The sequence below is a fragment of the Callorhinus ursinus genome, unplaced genomic scaffold (genome assembly GCF_003265705.2).
Source record: "Callorhinus ursinus isolate GAN/ISIS: 27379988/994484 unplaced genomic scaffold, GSC_fseal_2.0 scaffold18, whole genome shotgun sequence".
Lineage (NCBI taxonomy): Eukaryota > Metazoa > Chordata > Mammalia > Carnivora > Otariidae > Callorhinus > Callorhinus ursinus.
The window spans coordinates 6,516,017-6,531,611 of record NW_027397080.1 but is presented as its reverse complement, the minus strand read 5'-3'; the positions used below and the strand labels follow the sequence as shown (position 1 = coordinate 6,531,611).

Below are 15,595 nucleotides of genomic sequence, written 5' to 3'. Positions count from 1 at the left end.
ACCTATAGTTGGAATAGCTTTTGGAAGTTTTGCTAAAATGATGCTTATGGATTGATAATTATGAGCCTCTTCTCCCTGAGGAAGTTAATAAAATCACTTTTTTGTCTTTTGATGTGAGGCAACATAAGCACATACCGTGTTTTAGTTCATCTCACCCTATGTGTAGTAAAAATTTCTATTTGTCTCAGTGAGACAGCCTGCTTTTAAAAGCAGACTTAAAGGTGAATGTTGGATCTGAGTAAGTTTTCTTCTTGGCTCCACAGAATGTATTTAACCGACAACTCTGTCTAGAACATGATGAGAAGCTGGTATCCTATCTTTCTCTATTACGTGACATTGAAATGAGGACCAAACAGATTCAACCTCTGGACCTAAACCTGGCAGAGCTACAGGACCTGCTGTGTCAGGCCAAGGTAGGTTCCCAGAGACTTCCTGCAGGCCCACCAGCTTGGAGGAGGGCATAGAGAGTATTCAAGAAGAAAAACATGTTCATGGGCGCCTGGGTGGCTTAGTTAGTTAAGCAATCTTACTCTTGATCTCAGTTCAGATCTTGAACTCAGGGTTGTGAGTTCAAGCCCCATATTGGGCTCCGTGCTGGGCATGGAGCCTACTGAAAAAAAAGGAAAAATATATATTTATTTATTTAAAAAAATAAAGGAAAAGAAAACACCACCATGTAAAGGACCCCCCCCCCAAAATAGATTAAAAAATTGGAGATCTCTGAAGAACATCAGGAACTGGTCTCACAAAAGACAAAGCAGAAGAGACTCAAGGGAGGAGTTGTAGCAGGAGTAAATACAGTAGGGAGACTGAGTGAGGACTAAAAGGGGGATTTAGTGCCCAGAATCATTTGTAACCTAACCTGAAACTAAGAATAGTTTCAGTGGAGCTGTAGGATATCAACGAGGTTGCAGTGAGAACAAATGGGAGGTTAGAAGGTGGGAGCAATTAATGTAAATCATTCTTTCCAGAAGCTTGGTGGTGCAAGCGAGGAGAGAGGTGTAGGACACTAGCTGGAGGAGATGCACTGAAAAAAGAACATTTTGATTGGATTTTGGGGCCGACTAGGAGGAACCAATAGAAAAGGAGAACTTGAAGTTAGGAGAGAGAAGAAATGATAATGGATGACATGAGTTCCTGAGGACATAAAATTAGACAGCTTGAAAAGGAGGAAGAGGAGCGCTTTCTCTCAACCGAGGTTAAGACTTATCACAGGATTGGAGTCACAATGAGGACAGACTGTAGAGGTTAAGCAGTTCTCTCAATATCTGGAGTATAGCCTTGGGTAGGGCAGCTGAAGGGCAGGTGAAGATGGTGTCCAAAACTGCCAACTTTCCCACAACTTATTTCTGGCTCCTTTGCTGAGGATCAGAATATTGTAGACGTTGAGTTAGGAAGGCTGGGTTGGGATATTTTTCTATTTTTTTCCTTTTGCCTCGTTGGATTTTGGAGTGGAAGAGTTTTTTGGTTATTTTTTTTTTTTTAAGATTTTATTTATTTGAGAGAGAGCACGTGCATGAGCAGGGGGAGGCAGAGGGAGAGGAAGAAGCAGACACCCCAGTGAGTGTGGAGCCTGACACAGGGTTCGATCCCGGGACCCTGAGATCATGACCTGAGCCTAAGTCAGACGTTTAACCAACTGGGCCACCCAGGAGCCCAGGAAGTGTCGTTCTTTTGTTTGACTTATTTTGTGTCACATTATATAAGGCATAATGACCCTCTCAAAGAGATAGCAAGTTGTATTGGAAAGTGTACTACACTGAGTCAGGAAACCTGAATCCAAGTCCTGGCTCCATTGCTGAGGTGGGTGACTTTAGACAAAAATAAGATAGAATGGAATAGAATAGAATAGAATAGAATAGAATAGAATAGAATAGAATAGAATAGAATAGAACAGAATAGAATAACATTTTCAAATGCTGAGGCATTGCTTCTGTAAATCTGGTATAATAATAATATCTTTTCTGCTTACCTCAAGAATTAGTGATTATGAAAACCAAACAAACAAATGAACATACATAAAAACATTTCATAAGCTGTAAAGCAGGTGTTGGCATGAGGTGACAGAAAACTGTTCACAGCTGATTCCTAAATAGCAAGAGTTCTAGTCTTGATTTTGGAGGTAACTCCGCTTTATCCCCCCAGGTATTAGACAGGGAGCTAAAGGATCTGTCCACCTTGGTGAATCAGGAATTAGAATGTGTGAATCAGATTATCATCAGCCAGCCTCCAGAAGTCCCTGCTCAACTGTTGAAGGCTCTAGAGAAAGATGCCAAGAATCTTCAAAAGTCCCTCAGCTCTGTGAGTGACACCTGGAGTTCCAGATTCCTTCACCTCCAGAGTGCTGTGGAAGTAAAAAAGGTTGCTTCTTTTTATTCACAAAGGCTCACAAAGTCTGGGCAGGCTTGAAGATTTCCATCATCTAATTTGCCATTTGTTTCTTAGACTAGAGTGTTAAGTCAGCACGAAGAGCTAGAAGGCAGACTTCAAGATCTGAGAGCCTGGGTTGGCAGTACCAATCTTCTTCTGAACAGCAAGGAATATAACGAGGAAACCAACACTGACAGCCTGAAGCACTGCCTCCAGCATTATAAGGTAGGCTCTCCACCCATTCTCAAGTCCATTTTCTTTGTCCTCGGAGTTACATCAATTTTATTTTCCTGCAAGGCAAATCAGAACCTGTACTTCTCTTTCTTGGGAAAACTGATTTTCCATTTTAGAAATAAAAGTCTGCTGTATTTAGTTTTTTAGGTTATCATACCCTTAGAGCTTCGGTGATTATGGTTATTTCTCCTTTCAGCTATTCTCTGAGAAAGAGTCTACAGAATGGCCTATTACTATCAATTTCATCTTGTCTTTATAACCGAGCATCTAGTATCCGTCCTTTGTTTCTAATTTTACACACACCAATTTCAGGGGACTTGTTGATCCATGATTGAGAGCATGGCTTGGCAAACTTTTTCTGTAAAGGGCCAGATAGTAAATATTTTAGGCCTTGCTGGTCATAACACAAATGGACCATTCCTGTAGCAGCCATTCACCTTTGCTGTTGAAACATGAAAGCGGCTGTAGACAGTACATAAGTGAATGTTCATGGATGTATTACAATAAAACTTCATTTACAGAAATAGGTGGCAGGCAGATTTGATGGCCAACCACTGATCTAGAGAGATGCTTTTCTTCTTCTTAAGCTTTAAATTAATTGATTCTGTTTATATGTTAGTGAGAGAAAAGTAAACACTGAGATACTCATGAGCTGAGGTGTTTTTTCCCTCCCCACATTGTTCTTTGTTTTGGTTATACTTAATATAATATCAGATATCACTCACACTGGTTTATCCACCTTCTGTTATAGATAGCACACTCCTTAAATTCTTTCTGAAGTCAGAGCAGAACTAAAGATGCCCTCTCCTTCTGTTCTCTCCTTTTTCCCCGGTCTTAAAAGAAGCAGACATAATTTCTCCATGGTCAGGCTTTTTGGATGCAACCCATCCCTTTTTGTCTTTCGAGAGTTGACCTGCCATCTTCAGTCATGCCTTTTCCTCCAAATCTATCATTAGGCGAGTGAGTTGCAGACTTGAGAGTATTAAATAAAAGCAAGAGTGAATAAAATTCCTGTGACATAGTATATGATATAAAAACGCAGAGCATCTCATGCATGGTTTCCTCCCTAGTTATAACTTAAATGAATGTCCTAATGGGAAGACAGCCACAGTCTCAGTCTTGTTTTCCTAATGACAGTTTCCCAAATCCATTCATCACAGATGAAGAAAGACACTTAGCTTGATGATAAGTGTGCAAGAAGCCCTTTCTCTCTGCTCTGTAGGATTGCTGACTACCCTCAGTTTCAAAGCAATAAGGGTCTAGATTATCTTGTTTTTTTTGCATACAGTGTTAAATAGCTGATGACCACTAAATGTTTGTGGAAAAATTGCATGCTTTTAATTGTCTTAAAGCAGATAAATTCTAGTGTTAGGTAGGTATATATATATATATATATATATATGTAACTGTTATATAAGAAAGTCTGACTGTAATCTTTTACACCCTTAAAATGTGTAAGCAACATTATTTACTCTAAAAATCATGTATTAGTGAACTGCAAATAAATTGAGTACTTCCCCGCTTCTGGCCTTCTAGTAACTCACTGCTGGACAAATACAAATAGATATTTGAATCTAAGAATATACAATTAGGCCGATCTATCTCAGACCAGAAATTCATGATATATTTTCCAAACATTAAAAAAAAATTTTTATAGATAACCTGGGATTAGCAGTAGTATAATTCTATTAACATAAATCATTAAAAATGTACTGCATTTGGAGATCAAGGTCCAGTAAAGAAAACCTAATTGTAATACATGAGGAGTTTAGAGAGACCAGAAGTGAGATTTCCTGTGCTGGTTTGGCCCTAGAAATGATCAGTATCAATGATAAAAATACAGCAAATTAACCCCCCTTTATTTATTTTGACTCTTTGATTAAAACCAACAGCTTCTGCTTTGATAGAGAATCAGAAGTTTTATTTTTTTATCTTACTTTTTTCGTTTCCTTATTAGGATTTGAAGCAGCCCATGGCTGAAAGGAAATCTCAGCTGGATGCTCTTGCTTTTGATATTCAGTTCTTTATCTCAGAGCACGCCCAGGACCTGTCCCCTCAGCAGAACCGGCAGATGCTGAGGCTTCTGAATGAACTGCAGAGGTCCTTCCAGGACCTTGTGGAGCAGACCGCAGCTCAGATGGATGTGTTGCAGGGCCATTTTCAACAAATGGAGCAGGCAGCCCAGGTCAAGGTCAGACTGAACCAGCAGCTGGGCTCACTTTGTCTTTTGGGGTATCCTCTCTATCCTTGAGATTTCTGGCCAGACTCCATCTGTCATGATTCCTGGAGCCTGTGTTGACCAGTTTTTGAAATTTCATGTCCTCTAGACCAGTTTGGTTCTGGTCTAGGAGGCAGCTATTCTGGCTGTATTTCTTGCCATGTTTTTGGTTTTATGTGTGCGTGTGAGAGAATGTGTGTGTTTACATGTGTATGTATGTGCAAGTATTTTCCTTTTAGTAAGACTTGACCCTCACTGTGTCTCATCGTGTCTGACTTCCAAACAAAAGTTGTATCCCTTGCCCTTATTTCTCCTCCTCTCTTCCTCAGCATTCTTTTGTGGGCCATTAGGAACAGTTAGGTACTCTAAGCTCTTGAGAAGAATGGTTCTGAAATGACTTTTATTCTGAAGCTTTTCACATGATTAACAGTAATATTCCTTGACCACCTTCAAACAGCCAACAACGAAATTTTTATTAGAATCGTTATTAATTTTTTAGCACTTTTAATTTTTTTATTTTTTTTTAAAGATTTTACTTATCTATTTGAGAGAGAGTGAGAGAGAGAGAGAGCACATGAGAGGGGGGAGGGTCAGAGGGAGAAGCAGACTCCCCGCTGAGCAGGGAGCCCGATGCGGGACTCGATCCAGGGACTTCAGGATCATGACCCGAGCCGAAGGCAGTCGCCCAACCAACTGAGCCACCCAGGCGCCCTTTTTAGCACTTTTTAAATCATGATTAGTTTCTAGCACCTTTCTTCACACTGAGATGCCCAGTGCTCATTCAGTTATGGAAAACAGGGTCTAGAACCAGGAGTTAACATTTTGAAAAGAAACCATCCTACCACCATCTGTCACAACCCTCTTCTTGCAAAACTCAACATAATTGCATTGATGGTAACATCGTAACCTAAGAATACCAAGAATGATGCTTAGGCATTTTTGCTGTTGGAATAGTAAGTTGGAGTTCAACAAAATGATATTAGAATGTCATTATCACCAGCAATCTGTCTCAGGGTCACCTTTATTAAATACTGTGCAAAGTTGAATGGAGCTTTTGAGTTAGGCTCAGTGGAAGTTAAGTTAGTCAATTCCGTATGTCCCCCCATTACTGCTTGTTGTTCCACCTGTATTGAAATTGAAACAAAATACTAATTCAACCTTTTAGGTTACTTTCCAAACCTGAAAATTTGCAATATCCTCACTTGGGAATGTATATAGCATGGTGTAGTCTGTGGATAGTTAATGAAATAGCATTGGTCTGAGCCACTTTAAGACACAGCCCGGATCCAGGGTAGGCCCCTGAGCTGCAGCAGGCGGTAGAACTGCATGTGAACATTCTCTCCGAGCGCATAATTAATTCCACAATGTTTATTAACCTTGTAATTGTCAGAAATGCTCTGCTTCTCTCTATATTTGCCCTGAATGCATGTGTATGTCTGTGTGTTAACTTGTTTGCTTTGCTTTTTTCAGATTCAGTCTGCACCCATCCTAACCCATGAAGATCCAGTTTTACAGCTGAAGAGCTCTTAGGAGTTCTCTTCCAGAGCCCTTCTATTTGTCCTAAAGAGGGGGAGAGAGGGCCAGTGTGGGCACCTGTTTGTAAGTGCAGGTGACTAAAACACCATCAGAAGGTAGAAACTGGTGGACAATGGTTCTAGAAGGATGGTCAGGAGAACACATCATGCTCAATGGCTCAATTAGGTGCTTCAGTGTCATGCAGCCGAAATGAGATTTGGAGAAGGGATCAGGCACAGAAACATATTCCCTCCCTCCCCGTGGGCCTGGCTTTTGTCTTTGATATCACTTCTAGACACCTGAAGGACTGAGCCAGTTGCTATTCTTGGGCAGTTTCCTTCTCAAAATAGCTAAGCCCTTAATGCCTGGCATGTAATCATTCCATTTAATGGGTATCTGCATTTGTGAGATGTTTGATTTATGAAGTCATCTCAATTATTAAGAAGCTCGATTAGCTTATGAATTATCCAGATTCTTGATTTTTTTTTCCCTTCCTAATCCAGTCCTTCTAATTTTCTGTATTTTAACTTAGTATGTAGCATATCCTCTAGTTCTGGTGGAGGAATTGATCATAACCACTAATTTATTATTATCACCATTATCATTTATGGATTTGAAGCATCTGGGCTCTCTGTTCTCCATTTCCAGGGCTAATAACAGCAGTCTGGCAATGGAACTCCTAACCAAAACCTGGGAGCATTTTCACCTGAAATTATCCCTGAATATAATCCAAACTATTGACCCAGATCAACAGACTGACCAAATGAGGGGAGCTTTCTGAATATGACTTCTGTGCTTTTTCCTGTTCTAGTCTCTCACCAACTCTTCCATCCTTAAGATATAACCTTTCTGTTTTACATTTCAGGGAGTTATCTTGTATTTGTAAAATGAGAATTTTTAATCATCTCTTGGCCCCTTTGCATTTCAATTAGACCCTGCAGAAACAACAAAATACCTGTCACCAGAAACTGGAGGATCTTTGCAACTGGCTAGGACAGGCAGAAAGCACATTGGCAGGTCACCAAGGTAGAGCCAACCAGCAGGATCTCTCTGCTTTGCAGAAGAACCAGAGTGACTTGAAGGTCAGTATGAGTTCATTCACTTTTCTCATTCCTTCAGCATATCTTTATAAAGGCTTTCTATGTGCCAGGCACAGTGCTTCATGTTGGCAACATAACAGTAAACATCCCTGTTCTCATGAAGTGTAGAGTCTAGTGGCCAGGAGAACACATCAAGAATCTTTAATTCTTATGCTTTGTATGTTTAACAGTCAGACCCAATCCTGTCTAGGATGTTAGAAAATATTGAAGAACTGTCACTTACACTGAAAGTGAAGAGCATGTAGGGGTTAACAGATGAAGGGGCAGAGGGAGGAGGAGAATATGCCAGGCAGAGGCCCGAGCATCTGAGCATCTGTCTTGAGGTGGGGATGGGATCTAATACAACATATTCAAGAACTGAAAGCTGGTTTAGTTGGACTGCAAAGAACAAAGGGAAGGTTAGTGAATGATGAGGTGGGACCCATATCATGCTGGGCCCTGTAGGCTGCATTAAGGATAAGGCGTGGTGGATGCCTGGTTGGCTCAGTCAGTACAGCATCTGACTCTTGATCTTGGAGTTGTGAGTTCCAGCCCCATGGTGGGTATAGGGATTACTTTAAAAAAAAGGGGGGGGGCGCCTGGGTGGCTCAGTCAGTTAAGCGTCTGCCTTCGGCTCAGGTCGTGATCCCAGAGTCCCAGTATAGAGCCTGCTTCTCCCCCTGCCCCTCACCTTGCTCGTGTTCTCTTTCTCTCTCTCTCTCTCTCTCTCAAATAAATAAATAAAATCTTAAAAAAAAAAAAGAAAGAAAATTAAGTGTTAGAATATTTTTTTTTAAGATTTTTTAATTTATTCATTTGAGACACACAGATAGAACATGAGCGGGGGAGAAGCAGAGGGAGGGGGAGAAGCAGTCCCCCCTCCAAGCAGGGAGCCTGACGCGGGGCTCCATCCCAGGACCCTGGGATCATGACCTGACCCAAAGGCAGACGCCCAACCATCTGAGCCACCCAGGCGCCCCAGTGTTAGAATATTTCTTAAGTAAAAAAATATCTTAGAAGTTCTTATTTGCATTGGTTTAGGCCTAAACCTTAAGCAGATCATAGTCAGGGACGCACATCTGGTGCAGGTCTGTGTCATCCTAGCCGTTCTGTCTGTGTGCTGTTGGCTGTCTTCGAAGAAGGAACATTGACATCTCTGCCCTCCCTGTGTTCATGTGTTAAGGATTTACAGGACGACATTCAGAATCGGGCCACCTCATTTGCCAGTGTTGTCAAAGATATCGAAGGGTTCCTGGAAGAGAACCAGGCCAAGCTGAGCCCCCATGAGTTGACAGCTCTTCGGGAGAAGCTTCATCAGGCTAAGGAGCAGTATGAGGCTCTCCAGGAACAGACGCGGGTGGCCCAGAAGGAGCTGGAGGAAGTGGTGACCTCAGCTGTACAGCAAGAGACTGAAAAGGTAACCAGACTTCTTTGATACTTAGTGTTTTTCAAAAAAGAAAATTTTGGTACCTGGCAAATGAAGAAAAGGTATTAAGGGGAAACTACCTGACAGAGAGCGTAGAATCATGAAAAGGGGCTACTTCAGGAGCTGGTCTGTGAGTCCGTATTTATTTTGGGAGGAAACATCCTGAAGAACTTTAAGTCAGGAATAGTTGGTGGGAAATTCATATCACCCACCCCACCCCCCAGAGAAAAAATATTTCTTGCTATCTGTATACTCAATACTCTAATTGGAAAATCGTGGAAAGAACTTAGTGAAGAAGGGTAGTACCTTGGGGAGGAAAAGCAAATGTCACATTTCAAATATGAATCTAGGTTGATAGTCCAAGAGCACAAGGGGGAAATATCTGGGGAGTCTTAGTGTGGCACATGCTATCCCCAAGCTGCCCCTGTGGATCGGTGGGAACTGGCACTGGGATAAACCTAGGAGAAGTTAAAGTCTCAAATGGTTTTCTGCGTTCCCCTCAGCACTGGCAGAGTAAATTAGAATCCTTGGTTTGGCCATGGGCTCTGACACGAATGGGGGAGGTAGAAAATATGGAAAAGAGAAATAAATTACCTGAGGGGGAATTCTGAAACATATGAAAGTATCACTTGACATAACCTGTTTAATTACAGTACTTGGACAGTCAGAAAATGGAATTCAAGAGGGAAATTTTAGAACTCAATACTCTGATGAAAAACTAATGATGTAATGTATGGTGATTAACATAACATAATAATAAAAAAAGAACTCAATACTCTGTCTGGCAGAAAAAGGATGGGATGCGTTTCCCTTAGGGCAGGGCAGCTGGTAATTGAATGTGACTGTACTGTTTCTGACCCTACCAACTCAGGGCATCACTTCTGCACATCTATGAAGGATTCCATGAAGCCTTGCTGGGCTGCCAGGACTAAATCATCTCTTAAAGCCCCTTTAAATCCTAGGTTTTGCCACCCCCACCCCTCCCATGCCCCCCCCTTTTTTTTGGTGGGCAGCAAAGCAAGGTTTATTGAGCAAAGTGATAGTACAAGGGGACCCAAGCAGGTTGCCCTTTTTTTTAAAGCAATGAAATATAGGCAAAATCTAGAGACTGTTTTAAGTAATTGTTTTTCAACAGATTTAGAAGATACTCGTTCATTTTTGTGGCTGCAAAGACCGTTTATACAGTCTTAGAGCTTCTCTTCTTTAGCAAAAAAGTCTCACCTTTTTTCTTAACTTTTGCTTGTGTAGCTAAATAACTAACACCTTCTCACTAGCCTCCTTCTGTGGCTTTCAGAGTAAAGCAGCTAAGGAACTGGCAGAGAACAGGAGTAAGATTGATGCTCTCCTGGACTGGGTAACTGCAATGGCATCTGGAGGACAGATGGAGCGGCTGTCAGGAGCGAGCCTGGGGAAAGGAGCCTTTGATACCACTGATGCCCACCAGGGGGCGAGCCAAGCCCCAGAGGAACTGGACAAGCAGTGTGAGAAGATGAAGGTGAGAATGTTAGCTTGTCCTCACTCTGCTGGGCGCCTCTCTGCTGCCCTGGGCAAGTCACCGTAACCTCCTTGCCCCTAAATCCAGTAAGCACAGTAAGTACGTCTCAGTTCATGCCCTCTTTGATACCTCAGCAGCTTTGACACTGTTGAAATACTTTCTCCTTTGGTTTCCAAAGTGCTACTGTGCCCCAGTAATCCTTTTTCCTCTCCTCTGGCCAGTTTGTGAGATACCGATGTGCTTCCAGGTGGCAGCCTCAGCCTCTTCTCGTCTTTCAGAATATACTTCCCTTGGGTAGTTTTATCCACTCAGGGCACTTAGTTACTGCCTGTGTTAGAGAGTTCCATGTCTGTGTCTCCAGCCTAAATGCCTGTGCAGAGCATCAACCAGTACATAAATCCATCTGCCTCTTTGTAACTTGGAATCACGAGCAGCTCAGCCTCAAAAAATGGAGCTCCTATTTCCTATGACATGCGCCCCCCCCCCGCCCCATCAGACTCATTCTCCCACCCCCACTTCTTGCCAGAACTAGACATCATCAGGGACCCCTTTCCCCTTCCCTCACTCTCCTGTATCGAATCAGTCATCAAATCCCCTGCTTCTTAGATCTCTTTCAGAGTCATCCCCGCTTCTGTCTTTCCACTGAGCTATGATTGTGGTTCGGACTACTGTCAGCTTCCATTTGAGTTGTTACGGCAGCTTCAGCTGGTCTCCTTGCCTTGTGCCTTCTACCCTCCCTTCTAGACGACTACGTGATCTTCTGAAAATTTGATATCTTTTTTTTTAAAGATTTTTATTTATTTATTTGACACAGAGAGAGACAGTGAGAGAGGGACCACAAGCAGGGGGAGTAGGAGAGGGAGAAGCAGGCTTCCTGCTGAGCAGGGAGCCTGATGTGGGGCTCGATCCCAGGACCCTGGGATCATGACCCGAGCCAAAGGCAGACACCTAACAACTGAGCCACCCAGGCATCCCGAAAATTTGATATCCTTGATTAACCCTTTTAATGGTTGCCTATCGCCCTCAAGAAACCATTCCTTACTCACTATTTAGCTCTACCCATGTATTCGTTATTCAGCAAATATCGAGCACCTGCTATATGTCAGGCATTGGAGATAAACCAGTGAACCAACCAGAGGAACCATCTCCTAAGATATTAACTGGCATATGCAGGCATATTTTATTGCATGATTGAAAAACAATGTTTAGGGAACTTAGAAAACACATAGGTCACCTATTTTAGTAGTGATACCTTTATAGCAAAGAAAATTTGGCTTAGCTAGAACGCTTCTATTGAATGGCCTGTATCAGTCATTGCTTTATTTTGTATTAATAGGATTTTTGCCTCTTGCATGCTACTGCTGTGCTTGGAGATCCATCATAGGGTGTCCCCCAAAGCTGTGCTTGGAGATCCATCATAGGGTGTCCCCCAAAGCTGTAGTCTCAGTTTGTCCCTTAACTGTCTGCATGACCTTAGTCAAGACATGTAACATATATAGATATTGTCTGCTTACATTGCAGATGTAGCAGAGACGGTCCTGCTGTCACAGGACTGCTGACCAAGGAGCATCTCCATCCTAGGAAGGAGACTGCCTTACTTGTGGGTGGATGAGAATGGGGACATCTGCCCCTTACTATCCCTTTGAGAAGGAAACATTTGTCACCGTAGCTTCCCTGAGATGATATTGGAAGCTGACACTATCAGGTTGCTGATACAGGTTGAAACTAGACCATGCTCTGGTAAAAATTAGGCTATTGTCCTGGTCTAGGAAGTTGCATAAACAGTACAGATAGGCAAGAACACTGACTGAACTCCCACTGTTGTCTCTTAGACTCAGGAAGAACATTTTGTTTCATTTAAAAATTTATTTTTTTGGGGGGGGAGAGCTTGCACACGAGGTGGGGGAGGTGCAGAGGGAGAGGGAGAGAGAGCCTCCAGTAGACTCCCTGCTGAGTATGGAATTCCACGACCCTAAGATCATGACCTGAGCCAAGATCATGACCTGACCCGAAATCAAAAGATACTTAACTGAGCCACCCAGGCGCCCCTAGACTCAGGGAGAACATTTTAAAAAACAAAACAACGCAACCACAACTCCCTAAAATAACTCACATTCCATTGAAATAGAAAAAAGATCCATGTGTAAGCACATAGACATAGCACATATAATTAAAAAAATACAAGTTACCTATGCTCCGGAAATACATCGTACTCTCGCTGGAATACAGATTGTTTATTTAATGAATTAATTTTCTAAGAACTCTTCCTAGTTGGGACAGTGTTCATGGATATGTAAGTGACATATTTCACAGCTAAGTATTTGCAATCTTTATATTGTCATGTTTGGCTTATCCAACTTAGTCTCCCCTTGCATTAATGTGGGCTGGCCATTTGTGCCTTCTCTTAGACTTAGAATGGTTTAGTGAAGAGAGCCAGGTTCTAGTCTCAGTTTGTCCCTTAACTGTCTGCATGACCTTAGTCAAGACATTTAACATACATAGATATTGTCTGCTTACATTGCAGATTGTGCCCCAAATCAGTTGAGATAATACATGTGAAGTCGCTTTGAAAACCGTAAGATCCTATGTGTGTCAGTTCAGCCGGGACTAGTATATGGCTAATGCTTAGAGAGTGAGAGATACTGGTGATTTTGGAACAGTTGGAAAAGTGGCCTGTTGAGATCTCTCTCTACTTCTAGCTGTAGACATAACCAAATTTTTGTGGTATCCTTGCTGATCATCCTTTGTTTTGTGGAATTTTTTGCCAGGCCCGTCACCAAGAATTGCTATCTCAGCAGCAAAATTTCATCCTGGCCACGCAGTCAGCTCAGGCCTTCCTGGACCAGCATGGCCACAATCTCACACCTGAGGAACGTCAGGTGCTACAGGACAAGCTAGGAGAGCTAAAGGGGCAGTATGCGACTTCCCTGGCCCGGTCGGAGGCAGAGCTGAAGCAGGCGCAGACACTACGGGATGAGTTGCAGAAGTTTCTGCAGGACCATCAAGAATTTGAGAACTGGCTGGAGCGGTCCGAGAGAGAGCTGGAGAACATGCACAAGGGAGGCAGCTGCCCCAAAGCCCTTCCCTCCCTGCTAAAGCGGCAGGGGAGCTTCTCAGAGGATGTCATTTCCCACAAAGGAGACTTGCGATTTGTGACTATCTCAGGACAGAAAGTCTTGGACACAGAAAACAGCTTTGAGGAAGGCAGAGAACCATCAGCCACTGGAGCCTTAGTGAAGGGCAAGCTGAAGGATGCAACGGAAAGATACACTACTCTCCATTCAAAGGTACTGAGAGGGTCCTGGCAGCCTCTGGGGGAATGGTCGTGGGAGCCCTCACACAACTGTGGGTGGTTTCTGGGGCTTAGGTTAAGAACCTTAGGACATAGTGAGTGAACTGAATTACATATTGACCACAGGCAGAATAAATTTATGAGCTCTGCAAAAATGCAAAATGTGGAGGCCCCTGGGCTAATGCCTGATCCCAGTAGTATCAGGGGTATGTCACTCTGGTAGGGAAGGTGGAGGTGCTTGCCTTCCTGTACCCTGACCAACAGACGTGGGCTCCCAAGAGAAACGGTACAGGGGAAACTGCAACCACATACACAGTCTTTATTCCTGCATAGAGCATCTAGGGTACATCCTTGCCTTCCTCCCTATCAAAGAGCTCCCGTTAGCTCCCAAGCTGTAGAATCCAGTCAGTTCTTCTTACCTGTCTTATGCACTTTGCCAACATCTCTAACCTAGCCAGAAGGAATACTCTGTACCTCCCAGTCCCTCCCTACCTTAGCCTGCAACCCGATGTGTCTTTCTTTTGGTGGTTTGTCCTACAATTCACTCAGTCTTCGCGGGTATATGGTATAAAGTTGGGATGAATAGTACGGGTCAAATAACAAAGGCCCCACTTGTGGAAGATGGTTGCTACTCATCTGTCCCTGGAGGCCTCGGCGCTACCCTTCACTGTGGTTAGAGTGAGATCCTGTAACAAGACCAGGCTTTTCTTTGGACTATGCCTAGGAAGCCACTGCCTTGAGCCAGACCTTGCCTAAGCCTGCTCTCCCTTTTTTCTCTGGCACAGTGTACACGATTGGGCTCTCACCTGCACATGCTCCTAGGCCAGTACCAGCAGTTCCAGAGCTGTACTGACAGCCTGCAGGCCTGGATGCAGGCCTGTGAGGCCAATGTGGAGAAGCTCCTCTCAGATACTATTGCCTCAGACCCTGGAGTTCTGCAACAGCAGCTTGCAACGACAAAGGTAGGCTGGGACGCAGGCTGTTCTATCGCTTGGGGTAGAGTACCCCAAATAAAGCAAATACTCAACATAGCTTAAAGGCAGTGGTTGGGATGCCTTGGACAAGATCTGATTCCTAAACACTTAATTCTAACATCTGTGGGTACGCATAAATGGAAGTATTCTTTGTAGCTCTAGTAGCACTATGCTAAGTAGCTCTTGGTTCCTCGAACCAGCTTTGATTACTCAGAGGTTTTACTTTTGGCCTTTTTCATGGACAAGCAGCAGTTGCAGGAGGAATTAGCTGAGCACCAAGTACCTGTAGAGAAGCTCCAAAAAGTAGCTCATGACCTCATGGAAATTGAAGGCGAGCCAGCCCCAGACCACAAGCATGTTCAAGAAACTACAGGTATGAAGGAGCGTAATGAGAACACTCCCTTAATTCTCAGCGTGTGCCCCTGTTCTGTAATACATCACACGGTGTCCTACAAGTATCTGCGGTGCAGGCTAGGCGCTGAGGACACAAGCGGCAAGAGCTTACTCTCAATGAACTTTGCTCTTGTACCATTGAAGGCCTTTGCAATCTGCTTTCAACCCCTTTTGCCAGGCATTCTGCCTTCTAGCCACGTCCTGCTTCTTTCCTTCCTCAAGTAAACTAGTCATTTCTTCATTACTTTACCCCCAAAGTTTTCCCTATGGTTTAGCTGCTAACATTTATTGAGTGCTTAGCATGTGTGATGAAATCTTGCTCAAGCTTCTAGATGTACCTGAGAGGTTGCTTCCTTTGTAAAGTCCTGGCCACCACTTCCAACCCCCAAAAGAAATAAAAGATAAGAAAGAATCATTCTTCTTTCAGGCTTCTGTAGTACATTAGTCTTAGCATCAGTATAGCACTTAAAATTTTATTTTTGTGGTTAGTTGTGATGAGCCCTTTTCTGCCTGTGCTCACGTTTACAGTCTTATTTTTGTAGAAACCAGGGACATATCTTAATTCTCTTCGGTCCTCAGCATGCAGCACAATTTCTGGC

General features: G+C 43.1%; 1 protein-coding gene across 16 annotated transcripts in view; it reads left to right on the top strand.

The window, feature by feature from the left end:
• Positions 1 to 15,595, top strand: part of MACF1 (microtubule actin crosslinking factor 1) — a 333,619-nt gene that overhangs the window by 214,284 nt on the left and 103,740 nt on the right. For 12 of the 16 annotated variants that reach the window (XM_073902852.1, XM_073902856.1, XM_073902854.1 and 9 more), the window contains exons 37-46: positions 264 to 413; positions 2,146 to 2,361; positions 2,446 to 2,595; positions 4,562 to 4,795; positions 7,270 to 7,419; positions 8,600 to 8,833; positions 10,137 to 10,337; positions 13,106 to 13,624; positions 14,415 to 14,591; positions 14,853 to 14,976. In XM_073902852.1, coding sequence (XP_073758953.1) covers positions 264 to 413; positions 2,146 to 2,361; positions 2,446 to 2,595; positions 4,562 to 4,795; positions 7,270 to 7,419; positions 8,600 to 8,833; positions 10,137 to 10,337; positions 13,106 to 13,624; positions 14,415 to 14,591; positions 14,853 to 14,976 — 2,155 coding nt within the window. The remainder of the gene's footprint in view (positions 1 to 263; positions 414 to 2,145; positions 2,362 to 2,445; positions 2,596 to 4,561; positions 4,796 to 7,269; positions 7,420 to 8,599; positions 8,834 to 10,136; positions 10,338 to 13,105; positions 13,625 to 14,414; positions 14,592 to 14,852; positions 14,977 to 15,595) is intronic. The other 4 variants (XM_073902865.1, XM_073902863.1, XM_073902864.1 and 1 more) reach the window with 1 other exon arrangement.